This window comes from Sparus aurata, chromosome 23, assembly GCF_900880675.1.
Source record: "Sparus aurata chromosome 23, fSpaAur1.1, whole genome shotgun sequence".
NCBI lineage: Eukaryota > Metazoa > Chordata > Actinopteri > Spariformes > Sparidae > Sparus > Sparus aurata.
Window position 1 is genome coordinate 8199758 of NC_044209.1, and position 23056 is coordinate 8222813.

A 23056-nucleotide genomic window follows, 5' to 3' on the forward strand; every position below is an offset into this window, starting at 1 on the left:
GACGGGAGACAGAGAAAGGGAAGAAAGAAGGATGGAAGAGAAGTAGAGGAACAGGAAGGGATTCAGAGAGGAGGAGGGAAAAGTCAGAGAGAGAGGGAGAGAGAGAGAGAGAGAGAGAGATGCCCTCTTTGAATCTGGACTTCTCTGGCAGCACTCTGTTTCCATGGCAACAATTAAAATAGGCCTACATGTGCGCACATACAGACACAGTTGATGGACATAGAGATACACACACACACACTCACGCACGCTGCAGCACACGCACACATTTTGCAATAAGCATTGATCATGTAAAGGCAGCGATGTGGTCCGGCGTGTCACTCACTCCGCTGTGCATCCTTAAAATGGCTTCATTTTACACACCAATTCGTCTCACACGCAGACTAGCATGGAGACCTCTGACACATTTTACACGCTAACACACACACACGCACACACCGAAAAAACACACTCTTTTTAATGCATACACACATCAAACTCAACCTCCATATCACACACAAACACAGGCGCTCAACACACACACACGCACCCCCCCAGGGTACAGATTATATTAGCCAATGCACTGTGTAACTCCAGCGATCATTCAGAAAGATGAGGCCATTAAAAAGTCCCACAGAGAGTCAAAGTATGTCTCATAAAGAAACACAAAAGGCGTGTATTAAACTGTAGATTACATGAGCGAGGTTGTGACAGTAAATGACCCCATTTCCCCGTCAGCCAGCCCTCGCGTCTCACCCACCATTTGCTCTATTAGCCACACCAGCGCACACAGCGTCCGTATCAGTTACACACGGTTGGAGCGCAGATAGCCTCTACAAGCCCGAGACTCCTGCGCTCCCAACCCACGCACGCGCACACTTTTCCTCAAACCTTTTTTACATGGGGAACGTTTATGGGATGCACATGCACAGACATATGTAACACTGGGAAAGTGTGCGATGGCATTCATTTAAAAATGTGTGCAGTTTATGGGCACTTCTCCTTGATCTTCAGCCTCACAATCTCCTGTTATTCGGATGCTGATCAGCTATTTTACAACATAAAAGACGTGTTAAACCTACCAAAATACACCTGGACTAATACAGATAAAAACAAACAAGATGATACTTGTGTATCGTAAAACAACTATGAAATAGTCAAAAGAATTGTAAAAAAAATAATAGATAGACATCATGTATTTTCTTCTTACTGAATTAGTGTTTTGGAAAAAGATTTGTTAAAGTATGTTGTGTTTACGTGTACAATTGTGTGTGCATTGTGAGGAAGTACAAAATAATCTATGCATTGAGGAAGAAATAATACATTTGTAAACATAGGGGGCATCAAAAAAACATTAATAAATAGCTTTTAATTGATATTTGGTCAGCTCTTGTGGTATGGGGGGGTCATAGCAGGGCTTGAGGGCTGTATGAAGTATGAGGTGGGTGAGGGGAGGACATTGGTTTGACTGGCCGTAGGGGGAGGTTGTTATCTGGCAGAGGCTGGTCATGTGTCCATGTGTGTATATTGGTTTATGTTCCATTGGTAGGGAGGTGAAATTGATAAATGGGGACCATTGTGTGTGAAATTATTCTATTTGATTGTTTTTTAATGCTATTTATCTTTTTGTTGACATGTATCCAGATAGTAGAAAGGGCCACCGGCATGTTGAACGGTTATATCATTTTTCTAGGATTGTCTTTTCCGCTATTGTTAGGGCAGCCTGTTGGATTTTTACGGTGGGGGTCGATTAGATCGCGTGCCATGTTTGTCCACAAAGTTTGAATGGGTGGGCAGAGCCAGATGGCATGAACCATCTGTAGAGTCTAATGTGCAGTGAGTACAGGTGTTGTCATCTGTGAGTCCCATTTTGTGTAGTTCTATTGGGTGAGGAGAAGTTTGGAGTTAAAAGACACTGAAAAATGTTGTTACAGGTGTGTATCCAGGAGTTCATGTCTATGGAAACAGCTAAATCTTTTTCCCCAATCTTGAACCAGCTGTGGGAGATTGTTGTCTTTTTTGCTTAGACGTTTGTACATTTCTTAATAAAGGTGGCTAAAAACACAATCACAAAAAGCGATAGATAGAAGATAGTCGTAGACATAAAAGAGTAATGACAGCTTGTAAGAAGTGCCACTGTGCAAGAAAAAGTCATCGTATGGCAAAGAGTAAAATGCACTTGTGACGGAGGACAGGCATTAAACCAATCAGCGTACTTTGAGGAACTACTGGCAGCTACAGGTGTGGTTTAGGTGACACGACCAGCAAGAGAAGTGACTGTTCAGTTGAAAAAAAAGATGGCAGTTCGATAAGAGGTTATGGTAGCGGTTACTATAGCATCGGATATTTCAGAACTGGAGAGTTTATTTCCTTGAAAGAAGAGACAGGAGCGACACTGAAGGCTGTTTGTGCGCGGAAAAGATGTTTTTGCGCTTCTGTCAATCTAAGTCAACAAAGTTTGATTTATCAACTGGCTCTGCCGGTGATGGTGCTCTCCTGCTGTTTATCTGATTGGCTGACTTTTGCCTGTGATAGATAGAACAGATGGACAGTTCCTAAGGGCAACTTTCCAGTTACAAAACAAACTATTTTGTAAAACAAACCACCTAAAATTGGTAAATTGGTGTTGCGATCAGTCGGAAAATGTCAGCTTTTTGGGGACAAACCATATTGTGCATTCCTATCAATAACACATATCAAAAGATTTTGATGAGTAGCTAATTTTCATGCTATTTACAGAAATCTGTGGGGAAAAACCCAGTGAAACATACTCTTAAAGGATATGAAGGTATATTTTTTTTAAATGCAGAAAACACTTTTACTGATACGGCAAGACACTAGTCCCTATTGCCTGGTTATGACTACTTTAGCCTCTGTTACTGTATAAATGTAACAAAGCATCTGCCAATTAGGTAAGAGCACGTCATTTCAGGTAGTTAGCCACCCCAACTACACAAAATCAGGTACTTAGTGGGCCCAAATGGACAATAAACAGGTTAATGGTCATTAATGAAGGTCAAGGCTAACATGGCTCATATTGCTGATGTGGAAAGTTGATGGAGCAGGGGGAATAAGGCATGACGCAGTTATTACAGCTCTGTAATTGGCTTTTCTTTTGTTTAAGTTTTTTTTTTGCCAGCTATAAATCACACAATTATATCGAGCAGGATTCCACAGCGGATCTCTGCATGTATCAAATGCAGACCAACTATTAGGCAGGTCAGACAAACACTAGCTGCAATATGCACACACACAATCAGGAAAAAAAATTGGCTTTGCAGTCAATCAAACAGGTACCATATTGTTCAAATTTTGTATTTAATATATATGGCTGAGCAGCACTCCGTTCCAATCACACTGCTTTGAGAGTAATAAATTCACACAGGACAGGAAGCATTACAGCCAAGAATGGTGTGTGCGCCAGTGGAAATGTGTGTGTGTGTATAGTTGATGAATTCGGTTTGAAAGGTTGTGAACAGTGCTAGCAGTGCCTTGCTCTCCCTAATGCATTTTTAGAACTGACATTTACGTTTTGTGTTCAAATAAAAGCCGGCAGAAAAATGTAACCTCAGTGCTAATCTTTAGCGATGAGAAGTCTTTGATTTGCAATTGATTCAACGGGCGGACAGCACACGACAATATTAAAATCATTTCTCAGGCCGTGGTAGCATTTTGAGAGGACGAGTCCCGTGCTGCCCCGGGGATGTGACCGGGGCCACAGAGCAGGTCAATGTGCCGCATACTGATGAGTGGCAAAATCAGCTGGACATTGGAATCGCTGCAAAAACCTGCGATACGTGAGAATGTGAAGGAGACGCTGGTCTAATGCGTGAACTCATTATAAATCGCTCTGATAAATATTCATGCAGCCTGTCTGTGCAGCCTGCTGTGGAGGTGGAAGGTGGTGTATGTGAGTGTGTGTGTGTGTGTGTGTGTGCGATGATGTGTTTGGACCTGAGTCTGTACATGATGTTCTGAAGCAGCCACTCACCAGCCCCCTCACTGAAGCAGACCAGCCAGGCTTTGCAATCACATGTTCACTGAGGCTCCAGGACCAATCCACTGGCATAATGGTGTCTATTTCCAGAAAGAGGGGACGCTGAAGCGTCCATCGCTCTCTTCCTCCCCGATTCACTCTTTCTCTTTCTTTCATTTTAACTCTATTTATCTCTTTCTCTCCCTCTGTTTTATCATTTTGTCTCTTCGAACAATGCTTCCTCTCAATTCTCCCACTTATCTCTCGCGCGCGCTCACACTCCCTCATCGCCCTCTTCTCATTATGTGGTAAGTGTCAGGTTTGTCGATGGTGTTATTTGCATGAAAACTGGAGGACAAAGGCGACGGGCAATTTTTCACATTTATTGCCTGGTTTGATATTTAGGAGGACAGCACAAGACGGCGCAGAAAGACAATCTCTCTATATCTCTCCGGATGACTTCGAAACGTCTATGGCGCAAGTACATTATCTTAACCGCTTAGTCAGGCGTGCCGTAGTGGCTTCATTTCTCCTTTTAATTGAAATGAGAATGTCATGATGGGAGGTTCGGAAGAAGGAGCAGCGGCGGAATAAGTAACAGGGGTTTGAAAAATTGCCCCACGTCAATACTTGAGGCTACTTACCGCACTCGCTTGTGATGTCATTACTTCAAGAAGGACACGAAAGGCTTGACTATTTTTTTTTGAGAGCAATAGATCTAATGCGGTTGAGTTGTTTGGCACCACATTGTGCAGGTCTTTTGTGTGGCGCCTTGCCTTGACCCAGAACAAGTGCTGACAGGTGATGAAAGAAAACGTTACCTGGACAACCTCTTTGACCACACAGCAGCGAGACACGGGGGTGGCTGATCACACACACACGACCGGTGGCACTGTAGTGGGTGGTAGGGAGAGGGAACCGACATCCCAGGGCCTAAAATGAAACACTTGTTGTTGCCTTCAAGTCTCTATTTAAAGATTGCTTGAAGGTTTATTTCTCTTTTTATAGTTTTTAAATTGGCTGTTGCTGAAATGAAAACAGCTATAAGCAGCAAAAGCACAGAGTGAAGCACATATATCATTCATAGATGTAGATGGAAAAGCTAGATATAAAAAAGCTATGGATAATTAGACATACAGGTATTTGTTATATATGGAATAATTATGGCAGGGGAAAAGCAGTAGGGGGGGCATCGTTATACCCTGAGCATGAAGTCTGTGATTACGCCTCTGCACACATTCCCCACCATATTTATAAGCTGAGTGTGTGTAACCTGATGTACAGTGTTGTATCCTTCAGTGAGCTCCCCTGCTCTGCATCCATGATGAAGAGGAAGAGTCCTGTGTGAGCTAACTAAACACCGAGAGCCCTCTGAGAGAGCTGCGCCACATTGTGTTGAGCCATTTCAGTCTGGACGAGATGCCAGCGATATTAAAAGTGAAACTCCGTCTGTCTCTCCAGCTGCTGCCGCGGCCCCGCAGAGACAGTCCTGCTCAAACACTCATCGATATCATTCACAGGTCTATACTTTATTTTCCAATTCAGTCTGGCAGAAGGACGAATCGCGCTCCAGGCATCATCTGGAGCAAGCTATTGATTTCAGTTTTTTAATTTTAATTTGTTTACTCTTTAAGGTTAGACACACATGTACAATAGGTAGAAATGTTTTTATCAATTTGAGTGGGTTTTTTCTGCATATGTCACAAAGGTGTAAAGTGTAGTATGCAGGGATTTGCATTTGCTTCACATGATAACATGATGATGTGTTTTCTCTTATTTGGTCAGGTTTATTGATTCATATCAATTCTGAATAACCTTCACATTGTTTTGCAACTCACCTGTATTTGTTGAAGTGACGCAATTATTAAAATTCCAACATTAGCAATGATGTGGGCATGCATGATTTTAAAACACGAAGCAAAGATAAATGAAGGTAATAAAGATACACGTTTCATCTATCTGTCTGTTGTTGTTTTTCTGGGGAACAAAGGACCCTGCAGTTCCATTATCACAGGGTATAGCATGTAGGGAGAGGGCATGGTCAGGCAATGGGTGCATTTATAAAACCATTATCAAATGCACCATAATTCCTAAAATGTACATGAAATCGGTTAGGAATGGACCTAATATGACCAGCTGAATTTGATCCATGCTAGCTGGCATAAAGCCCAATCCTAAACAGTCTGTAGCTTACGTATTGGATGCAATTCAAAATAAGCCCTCAGACAAATCATGTGGCGGTCCACAATTATAAAACGGAACGAAGTGGCTGTACTTAATAAATTTATAAAATTATGAGGATCATAAAACTGCAGCTGGCCTCCAGCCAAAGTCCTGTGTGATTATGTATGAGAAGCAGGGCGAAAATCAAGCAAATTCTAAACAGAAAAACTTAACAAGGGCCTTTTAAAGTTATTCAAACTTCTCTCAACAGAAGAGTGCCAATCAGTCACTTATCCTCTTTGTGGATCAGGTCTTACAAATGTATTATCCTGTTCAAGCTGCCCTTCAATCTAAGCTCCAGTGGCCTTTCACAAGATAAGATCCTGGACTTATTACTGCACTTATTTAGCCTGATAACGTTGTACAATATCATTGTTAGAGCACTCTTCATTGTTACATCAGGGTTATTCCAGCTTTCTCAAAGATCTCAGTCGGGCTGAATTATCTTGTGTAAGGCATCTTACCAATATTCTGCCCTGACAGTCACGCTGGATTTCAAGAACTGAATTCAGTGCCCATTGGCACATTAATTTCAGATTATGTTTGAGTTGACAGTCGCTTACAAACACCACATTTGATCTCAAATTTTGCCCCCACTTCAATCGCCACAATGCAGACCTGCTGCCCGAGCTCCCAGCAGCTGTTCCCGGCCACAGAGCTGCCCAGTGAGCCCACATGCCGTCCAAAGGCTGCTCCCACAGGACACATTACAGTGTAAGGGAGAGAGTAAGTGCCCCACACTCACTTGGCTAATTTACTGGGCAGACACAGCCACAGTGTGAAGCATTTTCTCATCGTTCCCTGAGATGTGGCAGCTGTTGAACGGGTAAAAGTGCCTGCAGCTGTTTGATGATGTGCTGGTCCTGCAGCTGAGGAAGTCAGACGCGGGGATAATGCATGATCGACTCGCTCGTCCGCACTCTTCCATCAAGCCAGGGGTCGTACCAGAGAAGAAAAACAGTTTTGTCTAGCCTCAGGTGGTGTGTGTGATGGTCTGGATTGTGTGTCTTTGCAGGTATGCATGCTTGTTGCTAACCATTTCCCATCCTTCTATCTTTCCATCGTTTATTTTTGCATATCAGGTCTCCAATAGACACAAAGACACTCAAACACTTCAGATTGACGAATGTGTTTTGACAACACTCGCGGAGATAAGCACTTGGTCTCTAGGATCTCTCCCAGGGACACGTTTCTATTTACACATACTCTGCCTCACAGAGGAGACGCTTAATCTTCCCCATGATTTGTGGCTTCAGCCCCGAAATCCCTCTCTCCACTCTGTTCTTCTCCTCTTCCATCCTGATTTTTCTCTCTCCTCTCTTTTCTCTTCTTAACTTCCCTCCCGCCTCATTTTATCCACTCACCTTCTCTCTCCTCATCTCCCTTGCATCAGCATTAGTGCTTCAATCCACGTGTCATTGCCAAAGACCTTTACAGGAGTGTTTATACATGTGGAGCTATGCAGCAGACTGCATTGTCTGCTGAAAGGTAAAGCTAGGGGTAGGGAGAGTGCATGCATGGTGCATTGAGTGACCCCCATGCCAATAACAGCGCTGTAATCACTTTAAATGTGTTTTATTGTCAGCTTTTCACAGATTAGAGCTGCAATAATCTGTCCTCCTCTATCCATCTCATTCCAAGCTGTTATTTTTGGCACCAGGATTCTGCCTTTTTGGATTAGTAGGTGTGTAAGTGTTTGTTTGTGTGTGTGTGTGTGTCTGTGTGTGTCTGTTGTTGTAAAGTTGTATAGCAAAGGTATCTGTACCACTCCATTGTGTGGAAAATAATCTTAAAGTGGATGTTGTGCTGGATCGGTTTCTTACAAGAAGATATTGACATACAGTGTGGCTGCATGCTCAAAATCTGCCTCTTCAAGTGGAAATCAACATTTCATGGGAACGCTTGGATACATCAAAACCCAAGCCCTGAAATATGCTTAAGCAAGAACACGGCTTAATCCGCTACTGTACTGTGTCTACCGTGTCTGCCAGTACAATACACACATCACTAACCCTGCAAAGGGAAGAGGACAAAGTGTGTAGACGGGAAACTAAATACTTTTACACAAACTAGTCGTTTTGTTTGCGCTCCATCAGTAGAAATGTTGTAGATCTTCTAATAATTGTCCACATCTTAAACATTCACCATGCTATTCATGCCTAAATTTCTGTTATTTCTTCAGCTTTAATAATAAAAAGTGTACAAAAAAAAAAAATCACCCACCCATATTCGCTCCCAGCCCCCTCTGACTCACACCACCTCTGCAAACACACTGTAGGAACGGTACCTCCTCCCTCTCCCCTGAGGCGGAATATTGACTGATGACTTTCATTTTCTGCTATCAATTCTGTTGCTAATTTTACACATTTCAATTAATTCCAGGTATTCTAGCACGGGACCTGCTATGATTAGTAGCTGCTGGAGGATGGATTTCAACATCTGCAGTTGTGATGCTGCCATTTTCGCTGAAGACCGCACAGAAAGGCTGCGCAAATCTCTAGCCTTTTTTGGTGTGTATTTTTTTTTTTTTTTTTTTTGCATGATCATCACAATTTTCTTGCAGACGTAAGGCTGTCACAGCTGTCTCTCTCTCTCTCTCTCTCTTTCTCTCATGGTCTTCCTAGGCTGGCGTGCCGAGCGCCTCTCCGCTGTGGGATGATGATGAGCCTCCCCACAGGGATAATGACAGCTACGAGCGTCTCTCCAGCGGATGTCCCCCGGATTTAATCCCACGCCAACACTCAGCCTGAGAGAGACGCGCGCCCCAGAGAGGAAGAAATGCAGCGCTACTCAAATGGACGCAGACAGACTTACAGGTTTGCCAGTTCGACGGGCAGCAGCTACACAAAGAGACAGAGTCGGGCTGGCCAGCTCACAGGCAGCAATAGAAGCAGACAGGAACAAACACACTGCCACAGGTGAACGCTTGAGCGTAGTGGGTGGCACAAGAGTAAAACCGGTCTTCACAAATTTATGGCAGCTTTTCTAATCTGAGAACAGTATGACAAGATATCTACAGCAGACCTACTACAGATGAAAAACATGCCAGATAGTCAGTTGCTTCTGAGCTTATAATAAAGGCTACCATCCCCTGGATGAAAGCAGCTTTTTAAAGCATCTGCTACTTGTAAATGAATCGCTTTTCCCTTGATTCTGTCCACGACAAGGTCAGCGCAAGTGGTCAGCTACACAATGACAACCCTGCAGCTGGTAGACATTCAGTATCTCGACAGGTCAGACACTCAGCAGGGGGCTCATAGTTTCTCACTGTGCCCGCCTGCTGCCACGTCACATCCCTTCATGATCAGTGGTGAAATGCAGTTTTGTACACATCCATTCAGATCATCAAAAAATGTTTAACTGTGCCTGGAAGATGCGTTGAGATGTATTTATTGTAATAAATAGCTGTTTTAATTTTCTGATCTATTATTCTATCTTAAGTCAATAAAATTAAAAATTTCTAGACTGCAGTTTACACCTAAATAAAATTGCAATCACAATGACAGCAAATTAAATCATCTGAAATGTAGACATGTAAAGACAACCCTACAAATGAAATAACTTTTCAAACAGTTTCAATCTGCAAACACTTTTAAATATTCATGCATGCAAATGAATCCAAATGGTGGCACTGACTATGGGGAGCATGTGTAAAAGATGATCCGACTCCAGCTCAGGTCAGAAGACCTCCAGAGCCTCCCTGCGCCTGTCGCCATGACTACCCGAAGGACTCCATTTGCGGCGCCACAGTCAGCGGAGGGAATCGCTCCAGTACCTTCAATTAGCAACCCATTATCATTCATGAGTTTGTTTGTGCAAAGCTGTAAGATTGAATTCCAGTTAGTCCTTCCTTCCTGCTCTCGCCCTGCTGATATAACAGAGTGAAGCAGGGGCGGCAGCTCTGCGCTCCGCTCCTGCTCCACTGACGAGCTCTATCAGGCTGATTTCTGCTCCGTTGAGGCCTGGCTCATCCCTGTATCTCCCTAGGACGGTGTCAGTTGTGCTTGCACGACACGCAAAGGTCATAAATTAGCAATAAGGCCCCTTGAAGGAGACATGCTGTTAAGCTTCAACCTGGCGGTACTCCTAAGAGGAGCTTTTAAGACTCACTGTTTTGCATATAAATATATTTATACATCTAGCTTTTATTTATTTCATTTAAAAGCGCTGCCTCTGTCGTTGCCCTTTGACAGGGTAAAGCAACACTTCTCTTCTTGTGGTCTCTATCTTCATGAATGTCATAAAAACAGGAAGCCTTTTCCATTGTTTGTCTCAGAAGCATGACCAGTCCAGTATGACCAGCGGACAAGAGCTTTTTCTAGTTACCATCATTACTGGCTGCTTTCTCTTCCCTCCTTTGATAGGCTCTTCAAACAACAGCATATTTCACTTGTTGTGACATAATTAAGGGAGTTGTAGTGTGTGGTAAACAGGGCCCACTGGCCTAGTAGCTTTAGCGCTGTGTTTCTGTCCTCCTGGCTGTTTTGTGTAATATAATGGTGTTGACCCCAGTGGCAGCAGACCCTCCATATTGAGTTATTACATTTATGCAACCGCTAAGCTCCTCAGCTATTTCACAATGATGTCAACCTTCAGTAGCTCTGCACGGCCAAGGCCTGCTGTGGACATTCTCCAATTCTGGTGGAAAATTGAGCAGCGAGCAACAAGAGAGAAGACGAGGGAGGGGCAGACAGAGCGAGACAGAAAGAGACAGAGAGAGGAAGAGTCAGAGGGGGGGAAGAAGTGAGCCCTGTATGTTTTATTCAGTGGCAGCAGAGTACAATTCATAATCAGGGCCGACTGATTCACAGTTTTAATTAAAAAGTAGCCTTATAGCGCCGGTGGTAACATCTTGATTTATGAAGACCCGACCGCAGGCTCCCATCCACCAGAGAGAAGTGAGTCCATGGTGGAGGAGGAGGTGCAGGGGGAGAGGAGGGGAGGGGAGCTCACACTCATGAGGAAGGGAAGTGTCTCGTTTCTCACAGCGAGGTGGTTTTGACTGTGGGCACATAACTCAGTGCAAGTGTGTCGGAGCGTGTCCACGTGATGGTCATAAGACTGTGCTCGAGCCCGACCAATATATTGACACGGACAACAATGTAGGTCGATATCAGCATCAGCATTGTAAGTAAGAAAAAATGATGGTATAGGAATGGCTGTGAATGGATGGAATGGATGCGAGGTAAATTTCTCTACTGTAAAAAGTACAGATTTCTTGGTCACAAATAACCACATTTAAGGTTGCAATATATAAGAATTTGAGTTTTGAGTCGAACTAGCCACAGAATGCGATGGAATAACAGTTCTGACATTATGACATTACGTATTTCGTATTCTAACAGCAGCTACAGTTAGCGGTTACTCTGGTGATATGCTGCCTCATGTTTGTTTCGAGTATGATTTCGACAGGTGGCCAGTTTTTTACATATTACACATTTAAGATGTTGTCATATAAAATGTGTTGACATTTTCAGATATACTTTTAAACCTCAGATATGTTTAAACTTCTAACTGCAGCAAAGTGGGGCTGCAACTTTTTTTCATTATCGATTAATGTTACAATTACCCTACTACTACTAAAAAAAAGAAAAATTCCAACCCAAAGTCCAAAACCCAAAGATTCTTCATTTACTGTCATAAATGACAAAGAAAAGCAGGAAATCCTCGCATTACAGAAGCTGGAACCAGCAATTGTTTGATATTTTTGCTTGAAAAATGACTGGAACAACTAATCAATGAATTGATTAATCCGTGCAGCTCTATATCATAGCACAAAAATTGGAAATTTGCACATATGCACCCTCAGTGGGGCCCCATCCCCTTGTAAAACATCAGTTGCAGGGGTTAGTGGGGAAACTGGTAATAAAGTATTCATAATATATTGTAGGCAGCCTCAGGTCTGTATATACGTGACCTGATACACTAAAAATAAAAAATTATAGCATGTGGGAATTTCAGTGAAAAAAAAAAGAGGATAGATAGGTGGCAGTATAGATATTGGCTCTAGAATAAAAAGCCTGTTGGAAAACGGCCAGCGCTGCAAATTTAACCATGGCTGATGGAATTTGCTTTGGTCTGACAGTAATGTTAAGTTTATGTCAGCCCCTCCATTTAAATCACCACCATAACAGAATCCCTTGATACAGAGAGATTTTAATTAAAAAACTGTGCGAGAGAGAGGAGAGATAAATGCAGAGGGAGCATGACAGAAAAGAGAAAAAGGGGGGAAAGACAGGAAGAGAGGGAGATGAAGCGGTAGATGAGAATGATGATGCAGAGAGTAAAGCAGGAGAGAACAGGGAGAAGAAACAGGAGGGACAGGAAAAGCAAGAGAGCGATTACAGGAGGGAGATAAGTGCAAAGTCAGAGCTCATTCTGTGTTCGAGTGAAAACAGAAAAGCACAGTGTGCCTCTACTTCCCTCATGCCTGCGTTTATTTTCAATGGCTCACTGCAGTCTTCTAGGACTTTGCTCTGTGTGTATGTGTGCACGCGCCTGTGTGTATATGTGCGCATCAGTGCATGTGTTTTGGCTTCCTTCTGTGCTCTCCCATTCTTCGTCACTCTCTGTGATTGATTTTTTAAGGTCTGGCTCGCTCTCAATCACGACAAAAACCACAAAGTACATACGCGCTAACACACAAACACACACACACACACAGACACACACGTACATGCATTGACATGCGCACTGAGCGGCCTCGTATTCTCCCAGGCAGGCAGGCAGAAGGCTGCATCAATTTGAATGATGCATACACATACTATCAAATAATCCATTTATGTAGAAGGCACACAAGGCCTCAGTGTTAAGTAATGAACATGCAGACACTGTCTCTCATCCTGATCTATCAAAAACAATATAAACTGAGAGAGATATGTGGCAAAATTGGGCTGGAAAGAAAGTGAAAGCCAATGTCGTAGACAACCCTGATTCCAATTACGCTGTGTAAAACGTAAATAAAACAATTGGCATTCATCTGCAAGTGAACAGTTTAACAAAGTGTTCCCGAGCCCATGCAGTATTATTATCCTTAATACACTCATGTGTTTCACATAGTGGTGGACCACACCCCACCCCTGCTCCTTTCATACACAATCACACAACTATCACCTGTTAGGGATGAACCTGTTGAACAGATGACTGTTCCAAACAGGTGTTTTTTTTAGAAACATTCCACAATTTTCCCAGTCTGTTGTTGCCCTTGACAACAGCTTGCCAATTATTGGCAACAGCTTGCTCAATTATCAACTGAGTATATGTCAAAAAGGATGGAATTATACTTTACACAGTGTCCCACCTCTTTTGGAAACTGGGTTATAAAAATCAAAAAAGACGGCAGATTACATCATCAGCACCAATGTGTAGTTAACAAGTGAAAACACATATATCAAAGTCCATTAATCACACACACATACAGCCATGTTGTCTCCCTTTCCCTTTTTCAGATTCTTCATTGTCTTATGTGAACACACACACACACACACATACACACACGCTGAATGCAGAACACAGTACGCAGATGAGAAATAACCGTGCACTTTTCAACCGAGCAGACAGTATCTTGTGTCACCCGGAGGGTTTCCCTACTTCATAATAGATATCGGACACTTGGGCAGCTGTTACAGATAATGTCAGAGGGCAATTTTGTCCTGACAGATAATATAATTCCAGGGGACTTTCGATGAATTATATTTTTATCCTGGTGTCAAAACAGAGCCTGCCCTATCAGTATAAAAAGTGGCTTCCCATGTTTGCGTGACATTATGAGACTAATATCTGCTATCAATAAAAAATAAAGTAATGATAAAGGTTTTTGTGTAGGAAAGCAAGTGTTCTCCCACACTAGTTACATATTTAATAGTTATATAAACAGGCTATTGAGGCTGCTCACACAATCTATACATATTCAAGCCAAACATACAGTCGTCGCCTCAAGTACTTCCCTATGTACCTTCCTTCAGAGAGCGTTTTGGGACGGGACCTGTCAATCATCACCACACCTCCATAATTGCAAATGCTATCAACATTATGATCAGAGCTGCACCACATAATACTGGCTGTACAGATTAGATAAAGCCCTAGAAGGATTTATAGCTACAATTACAATGTGTGAGCGCCTTACGAGACTAAACAGCTTGAATCTTCCGTCGAGCGCTCAGTTCTGAGAATTAATATGGACTGTCGATGTCCTATAGACCCACTAGCCTGGGACATTTTAAGGCCGATTGCCTCTCTACCCTCCACTGACTCTTATTATACTGTTAACTATAAGTTTAATGGAGCGTCTCGGTGACTCAGCGGGCCAACGTGCATATCATGTATCTGCAATGTATTCCAGGTCTCTCTCGCAATCGCTGTGTTTGCTATAATTCTGTCCAATGAGGAAATCAAATGTGCATGTTTTAAGTGTGGATTCAATTTCAAAAAAGCATTAAAGCTCCTCCTGGTTTGGTCAAACAAGCTTGGTAATTCCTATTGATCATGATTTTCTAAGTATTCAGTAAGAGAATTGGAAAGCAGTCACAGCCAATATCTCTCTCTCCCTCTCGCTCTCTCTCTCTCGCCCTCTCAAAAACGCAGACACACACACACACACACACACACAAACATCCTTAATGAGGGTGCCATCAGGGTCTGGCTGCGTGAGCGTGGTCTAATTGTCTTATCTTTCGAGATGGCACATTCTTGGGCCTAGCTTTAATTTAACACCCAGGCCTTGTCTAGCGCTGCTGTTATTTACACCCTGCCCCATCACACACACACACACACACACACACACACACAATCACTTACACTCGGGACTCAACCCTCCAAAAGCATTCATGCGCTCCCAGCATCACCCCTCTCTCACACCCATGTCACTGCTCTCTCTGTACCTTCTCATCTTTCCCTTATTGCCCCTCACCCACCAACAGCCCACCTCAAAGCCTCATGGTAAATTAATTGGCAAGCTGTTATCAATGTGATACCATCTGTATTAGAAACAAGCGTGCACTGATCCCCTTGTTATTCCATGTACATTACCGCAAAGAACACACCTCTGACAGCGCTGCAGAAACAAAGTGTCCGCTTTTTCATGGTCTGAAAACTAATTACAGCCAGCTATCTCAATTAAAAAACAGTGAGAGAAGTCAGCCACATTACCTATTGTAACACAAGACCAGAAGTGACCTTACTATCATGCCAAGACATGTCTGAACACAAGAAACATTGCACATGTTGTCACCCACACTCATACAGTCTGACAATGATGTCTGGAACAAATATATAATTTTGAAGTGATCTGTAATTGTCTTGAGGCAATCAGTGTTTTTCATTTGTTTTCAAGTTAAGCAAAATGTGCCTGATGCAAATGAGCTGTATTTTTAACCTGTCCAAAACACCCAGCAACAACTGAAATATTAAGAAAAACAACTGACGCAGCGCCACACTCGGCCCAACAGATGAATCTATAGGTTTTTATTTCCACAGCATTTTCATCGGTGACACGAGTGACAGTGTGTGGAAATTGATTCATAATTACCCCACAAGTATAAAATCTCTTGTGCAAAGAAATGTTTGCCGGGAGTTTTTGCAATTGAACAGTCTGAGCACTTACAGCCTTTTCGATACTTCTCAAACTCTGGATCTGGCTTTTCGGGGATCAATGGGAGAAATAAACAGGAACAATCGACTAAATACACAGAAGAGGTTAAACGGCAGCATGAGAGCCGCATCGTGTTCAGGTGCATTGAGTTTAATCAGTCAGTCTTTGACAAACCCATTACGTTTGTGTCCCTTACAATTGCTCATACCACAGTCTCCTTTCTCTCTCTTTTGTCTGGCTATAATACTTCCGCCCTGTTGGACGTATTACAGCATCTCACTGCTCTATACCAGATAGATGGCACATACAACCTATTCTCTCTATTTCCATTCTCCATCCCCCCTCTTACTCCCTCCCTCTGCAGCCCCATTGCCACATATCACAGATTTTGACAGTATGTGGATGAGGTCCCTCAGAGAAGCATTAGCTCCCTCTTGGGAGTTCTTCTGCTAAACTCCTGTGGGGCATTTTTCCTTAACACCACCCAATCAATAACTGTTAATGTTATCTACTGGCAAACAGAGTCAAGCAGAAAGGCGGCGTGAGGCGCTGGGACAGACAGAGGCTGCGAGGCTGCGAGGCTGCGAGGCTGCGAGCCTGCGAGTGCTGTGGGTTTTGCTCTGCTTTGCTGATGCAACTGAAGCGAGGTGAACATTAGCGATGACATTTTCAACAGCAGCGTGGCCGGGACACTCTGCTGCTGATGTCCGGGTCATCTCCAGCTCTACTCGCAGAAAAGAGTGCAGTCAGGGATGCTCGAGGGTCACTGCCCATGCTTGACCAGTTCATCTTTGCAATAGCACAAACAGGCTTTCAGAGATCTTTCTGTGTGTGTGTGTGTGTGTGTGTGTGTGTGTGTGTGTGTGTGTGTGTGGCTCTGCTGATGATGCACCAGCCATCCAATCTCCTAGCATGGGGGGCGTGGTCCACTCCTGGTGGAACGCTGCATCATTGGGGAATGTAATCCCTTTTCTGGTATAGACTGAACTGATTTATTGTCCGGCAGAGCTTTCATAATAGGAAAGAAAAACGTAGCTTAGTGGAGCGGAGATGAAGAAAAAGAAGTTTAAATAACATTACTTAGTTGCAGCTTCGGCACAAGCGGACATTAATCATATTCTGTAAGCACAACATTAGTCGTGTACTATGACACAGTGTTATTATTTTCAATTAAAGCTGGATTTGAGAAGTTGACTTAAATGAATGCTGACATCCAAGTCGCTATAAGTTGTGAAGAGTTATGTAAAACCTATACCCATACCTATAAGCCTTCCTACTACTACAAATTAACACAATATTACAAGATTTAAGAGCAAATTGATTTAAATGTCTCACTGCCCCTCCACCTGTACTGCTACAGTATAAGTAAAGACTATGTTTGCGTTATCATTCAGCTGCAATCAACCTTTCTCACAACTATACAGCATAACCCTCGAACTCTGTGTTGTTAGTCCTCTCCGCATGAGCCTTGTGTTTCCTGTCGATTGTGGCCGCGTAAAGTTGCTGACCTGTGGCGTTCTCTCACACACACACACACACACACACACACACACACACACACACACACACACACAGAAACAAATCATTCACCCGCTTCTACAACACAACCTCTAGGTAAGGTCGGAAAACAACAAGTCAGCTGAAGCCGAGCGCAGAGCTGCTCTTCCAGACAGCTGCTCACCTACCTGCACTATCTGCACTAGTCAAGTGTTGAGCAGATATATCCATATATATAAAGGACACTGTTTATATAATGAAACCAGAGTGAAATGCATGTGCACTAGAATAATCATGCCAAATAAACACTCTACAATACACACACAGACATAGATACATTTGAATCTATTTAGAGCAGCGACTAACAATTATTTACATTATTGATTAACTTGTATTTTCACAATTAATCCATTATTTGTTTAATCCAGAGGTTTTTAGCCTGGGAGATTTAAAAGGGGGGTTGTGTGTGAAGGGAGCGATGTGAAGCAAAGGTACAGCATGAGAATGGAAGGATAGAAGTTAATTGCCACAGTTGGGGTTGGCTGATTTGGCCCAAAAATTGGCGCAAAAAAAAACGCACTTCTCACTTCTCTGAGTCATAACTCAGTCAAATCCAAACACAGGCACAATGCACATATATTCAGATTCAGTATGACTTACACTTTCCAGCAATACCATTAGCTACACATCGCCATGATGAAACTTCCATAAACCCACTTAGGAACAGAGAAAAAGATAGTACCTATACCTCCAGAACTTGACAGAGAACATCACATTTAAGTTTACTACAGCGTCAAAGTTGCCCAGTGATAGTTGTTTACTGCTAATAGCGAATTCAGCTTACTCTGTTCTGCCAACTTGTATGTATGTAAATGAACATGGGCTAAAACAAATGGGGTTCAGGCTGCAACTCACTACTTTCATAGCTACATTATCCTTCCTGCTAAGAATAAGTCTATAAAAGCTTGAACCAACAGTAAAAAATTCACTTTACAATGATTTCAGTGAAGAACAGCAGCAAAGCCTCACTTCTGAGACGCTGAAACAGTGTTTTGGGACCACATTACAGTCGACATGTTTCTGTGAAAATGTTTTTTTTTGTTGTAATTTTCTTCATTATATTCTAGTAGCTTAGCTAATAGACCAATCCTTCCAGCGTTGGATCTATCCAGCATCTGGAGCACAAACAATGACGCTACCTGAAGCCTCCTCACAGCAGCATGTGAGGACGTGCCAGAAAATAACAGATGCCACCAAAGCAAATGTTGGAAGTGCAATGCTCAGCTAATGAATGGATCTGCAGGCCGTTTTCCAGGTGACTTATGTTACTGCTCCACTGCTGGAGACAAGGATGAGTGAAGTCATATTGATCTGCTGTTTTGCACACCAATCAATGCCGCCACACAGATCTTAGCTGTGTTTTCAGGTCAAGCTGAAACACGTGATCTTACAGTCCAGATTCAATTAATATTAAACGATGGCATTGCTCTGAGATAAATAACCCTCAGAGACGTACACTCACCCTTGTTGCTGTGTCCTACAGGTATTCAATTACGAGATAATTGAACATCAGCGACGCCGATGTCCAACAATATCATTAAAATTCATTACAAACAGAAACGTGCCAGGGTGATGTTTGCCGTGCCTGGAAAGTTTCTTTGAATGAGTTATTTAAATTAACCAATGAGATGAGATGAGACGCTGTTGTCTTTATTTTGCATATGGTGACAAAATAGAATAGAAGAACACCACACAGCTGCACTCTGCAGCTCCACTTCTCTCGACGCCCCTAGAAACAACCACTAACACACTTCCACGCCTCTCCTACTCTCTTAGTTTCTTTCCCCCTGTCCTCTTCTTCATCAAAAAGCCTCCTCACTTGCCTGGCTCTTGAATTTGCACTAATTTAGGATACACAGTCGAAGGCAGCAAGAAAAAAAAAGTGCTTGTTTCCCACCCTAAGAAAAAACAATGATGTCAATTATGAATTTTCTACAGAAATAAACACATCAGCATACTGGCCTCTAAGCAGAAGAATGCAACACCAGACTTAAAAATACTACAGGAGGAGGACAGATATACCCAGATATACCCAAGAGGTGCTTTTTTATCTCGCTGTCATGCTTCAATACAAAAATCTGCCACCAATTACATTCTGTACATCAACAGGCAGGAGAGAGGTGATCCTTAAATATCTTATGCTGTATTTCACACATCAAAGATTGTGGCTTCAGTGTAGTACTCGACCAGTTTATGCACACTGGGTATAAATGATGATGACGTGGAGTCTAAATAAGAGTCTGTTGGTAATTGGATTTGACTGAAACATGAGTGAAAAGCCACGCTGCACTTAATTAGTGGCACTGATATAATGAGGGGGGCCAAAAATCCTATTTAGGGTTGGAGATAAACCTTTTAAAAAAAAACTCATGAGACATTATTATTCTAATATGTCCTCATTTTAATCATTATTCCAGCCGGTGCGTTCTCTAAACAGTTTATGTAAGAGCAGGAAGCTTGCTCGACTTGAATAATAGGCCTAATAGACTGATAGTCTGTAACCATGAATGCAATTTTTTTCAAAGGAAGGTGGAGAGGAGTTCTTAATTAGATTCACCGTCACTGTTAATTCATCTATATGGTAATGTCTCATGACGTAAGGCAATAGTAAGGCAATCTGCAGCGTCAGCGTTAGCCGAGGCAGCTGTGTGACTTTCAGCTAACGACAGAAGGCCAAGGCACTTCATTACCGAGCTGCACTGTCGCTCTGCAGCGGCTTAAAGGAAGTGTAATGGCAGCATTTGCAGTGGGCTCACAGAGTGTCCAGAAGTCCGCACACACACTCTCTCTCTCTCTTACACACACACACACACACACACACACACACACACTCACACACACACACACACACACACACACACACAACAATAACAACAACAAGCACTCCCTTAAAGAAAAAAAGAAGAAGAAAGAAAAGAAGAACAAATGTTTCTCACTCTTGCTCCTCTGCACCGAGGCTCAGTCTCTTAAACGTCACGGCTGATTAATAGTGCATGGGATGAGACACAATGAGAAGGAAGGAGGGGAGAAAAAAGAGAGTCAGAGAGAGGGAGGGAAGGAGAGGGTTGTAGGGAAAAAAGTCAAAATTAAAAAAAAAAATCTTAGCACAGTGGAGAGAGAGGAAGAATGTATGAGAAAACGATGGAATGTGCTGATATGATAATGGCCCCTCATGGGCCCTTGTGGCAAAATACATTTGCTCGGTGTAATTTGGTCCTGCGACAGAAAGAGACTAACGTCTTATTTTATCTTATCGCACAAAACATACCGTCTCATTCCCTATTTCACACACACACACACACACACACACACACACACACACACACACACACACACACACATAGACACAGTACAAACAGCGCACAAGCACAGCTCACGAGCACACACAAACACTTCCAATGGTCGCACACTTCCTCTACTAAAATCTCATTTGACAAATCCATTAATTGCCCGATCAGAGCCATGCAAATGAAGCCGATACTCGATAGGGGGTTCGGTCAGGTTGTAAGTCCGTGCGTACGCGCACCAATCAAAGTGCACACTGTGCTAAAAATCCAGGATTAAACCATTTGTCTGTAGGCTCCACCTTGAACCATAACCCTGACCCTCGAGCAAAACTGGAGTGAGATACAAAGCAAAACGCCTGAGGAAGTTTTAGACCATCCATCACTGAGCTTTAGGAAAGGTCCGCGCTTAGGGAAGCTGCAGACGCACAAACACACACAGGTGAGATAAGGCTGTGTTGTTTCAGCGGTTTTCTACAGGGAAAAAAAAGTGAGAAAACCAAGTACAGCTCGAGTTGTTGAAGGGGCCCCATGCATCAATATTGTCTTACCTTGTGTTTTGCCAGCCAAAGTCTCATCCCAGCGTCTCAGAAGTAGCATGATGGTACGGCCTGGGACTCCTCTCTCCCTCTCATAGCCTCAGACTGAGGGAGGCTCAACTGCAATAAACACGAGGGAAAAGGACAATGTGAGTATTGATTGGTATCAGCTACAGCCTCTTAATATTCTAATTTGAGTTTACCAACTAATCACAATTAATCCGTCACCAGCTATTTTGCTAATTTATAAATTGTTTAAACACAGGTATGTTATTTCTGCCGTTAGGGGTCTCTAAATAAAAACAAAACAAAGCATGTAAACAGAGTGGGATCATGGGAGTTATTGTCTTATTTGTTAAAAAAAAACACTACTTTCTGTCTAATTTATCTTTATCACTCAGGCAGAAATGTTCAGAGACAAGGTGGTGTTTTAAAGTTTATCCACTTTATGTTTAGTCACGTTCACTTACACACTTCCTCGCTCTCTGACTCTATCTCAGAAGTTATAGCGAAAAGGCGTCAAAGTATTTCACAAATTTCAAGTCGTTTTTAGACATTTTCATGTGAAGATGTTACATATTATATCTTTAACTTAACTTTTAAGCTAAAATATCATATAGAAGGATTTGCAGCACTTCTTTATCATGTATGATGGTAAATTAAGTGATTTGGGGTTTTGGGACTGTTGGGATAAACAAAAGAAACAATTTGTTACACATCTTACAGACAAAACTATTAATTGTGGAAACAATCAGCAGTTTAATCAATGATGAAAATAATTGTTTTACATTTCTAAATCATAATATAGACTACACTGAAAAGTATGTTTGTAGTCAGAATTTCCTCATTTCACTTGATATAAGACAATAACCTAGAAAGTAGCATTTCAGTGACATTTATTTGACTTATTTTCGCTTTTCAGATATTTTTTAACTTATTACAAGAACAATCTCCTCGTATTGTGTGTTTTTACTAACTTTTAAGGAGACACTTTTTTTCTAGGTAAAATGCAGAAAAAAGGAGCACGGAAGCAACTCTACCAGCAAAATGCTTCCTGATACCCTTTTTCTACTGTCGACATTTATCACATTGAAACTGAATTAACATTTAGAGGCTCTCTTTTCTGTGAGGAGGCAGAACTAATCACCTGGAATGATAACCACCTGTCAACACCATTAGCCAATCAATAGAAAGATGAGTTTAATTAACTCAGAAAAGGAGACTGAAGCAGCTACGGGAGTAAACCAGCCCTTTATCATTTTCAGTTGTCATTCCACCAGCAGGTATTATTGCTCCAACCAGCTGCACTTTATAAAATAAATGTGTTTTAGTCGTCATGATTAATTGAATTACACCTCTCTACCAGGACACCTCATTAGGCTTGTGGGGTTTGTTGTAACAAATGCAGATGTTGATCAATGAAGAGGTGAGAAATGATGAAGCAGTCCTTTCGGCGTTGAGTTGGGAACTCACAGCAGCTTCAGGTAAAAATCCGCGACAAGTCAGGAGGGTAAAGCGGCGATTTCGAGGTAATTGTACTCCACGGGAGCAGCTTCACTTCTGTTCTCCCCTTCGCTCCTACGACGAGATGTTTGCCGTCGCTTGGTTTTCTGATGTCCGCCAGTCTGTTATTGCAGAGGGAACATGGAGAACAGAGGGTTAGAGTCAGGACACAGTCAATTTGACTCTAACAACAACCATCCTGCGCTTTGCCCTCTGACCTGCTCCCCTTAGAATTAATAAATTAACCCATTAAAACCCAGACCCGTTTTAAGACATTTAAAGTGTTTGTTAAAAGCGCGTCACCGTGGGCTCTTATGGGTTAAGACTGAATGAGGGAGGATTTGAAAGGCACGACTCAGCACTTCAAATGCTTATATGAATACAGCTCTCCGTATTGTTCACAATC

General features: G+C 42.5%; 1 protein-coding gene across 4 annotated transcripts in view; it reads right to left on the minus strand.

The window, feature by feature from the left end:
• The window catches only part of grin2ba (glutamate receptor, ionotropic, N-methyl D-aspartate 2B, genome duplicate a), a 138959-nt gene that overhangs the window by 109979 nt on the left and 5924 nt on the right, over positions 1–23056 (minus strand). For all 4 annotated transcript variants that reach the window (XM_030407175.1, XM_030407173.1, XM_030407174.1 and 1 more), the window contains 2 exons: positions 22621–22772; positions 21160–21267 (listed from right to left, as the gene is read on the minus strand). In XM_030407175.1, the coding sequence (XP_030263035.1) occupies positions 21160–21186 (27 nt within the window). In that variant the 5' untranslated portion in view covers positions 21187–21267; positions 22621–22772. The remainder of the gene's footprint in view (positions 1–21159; positions 21268–22620; positions 22773–23056) is intronic.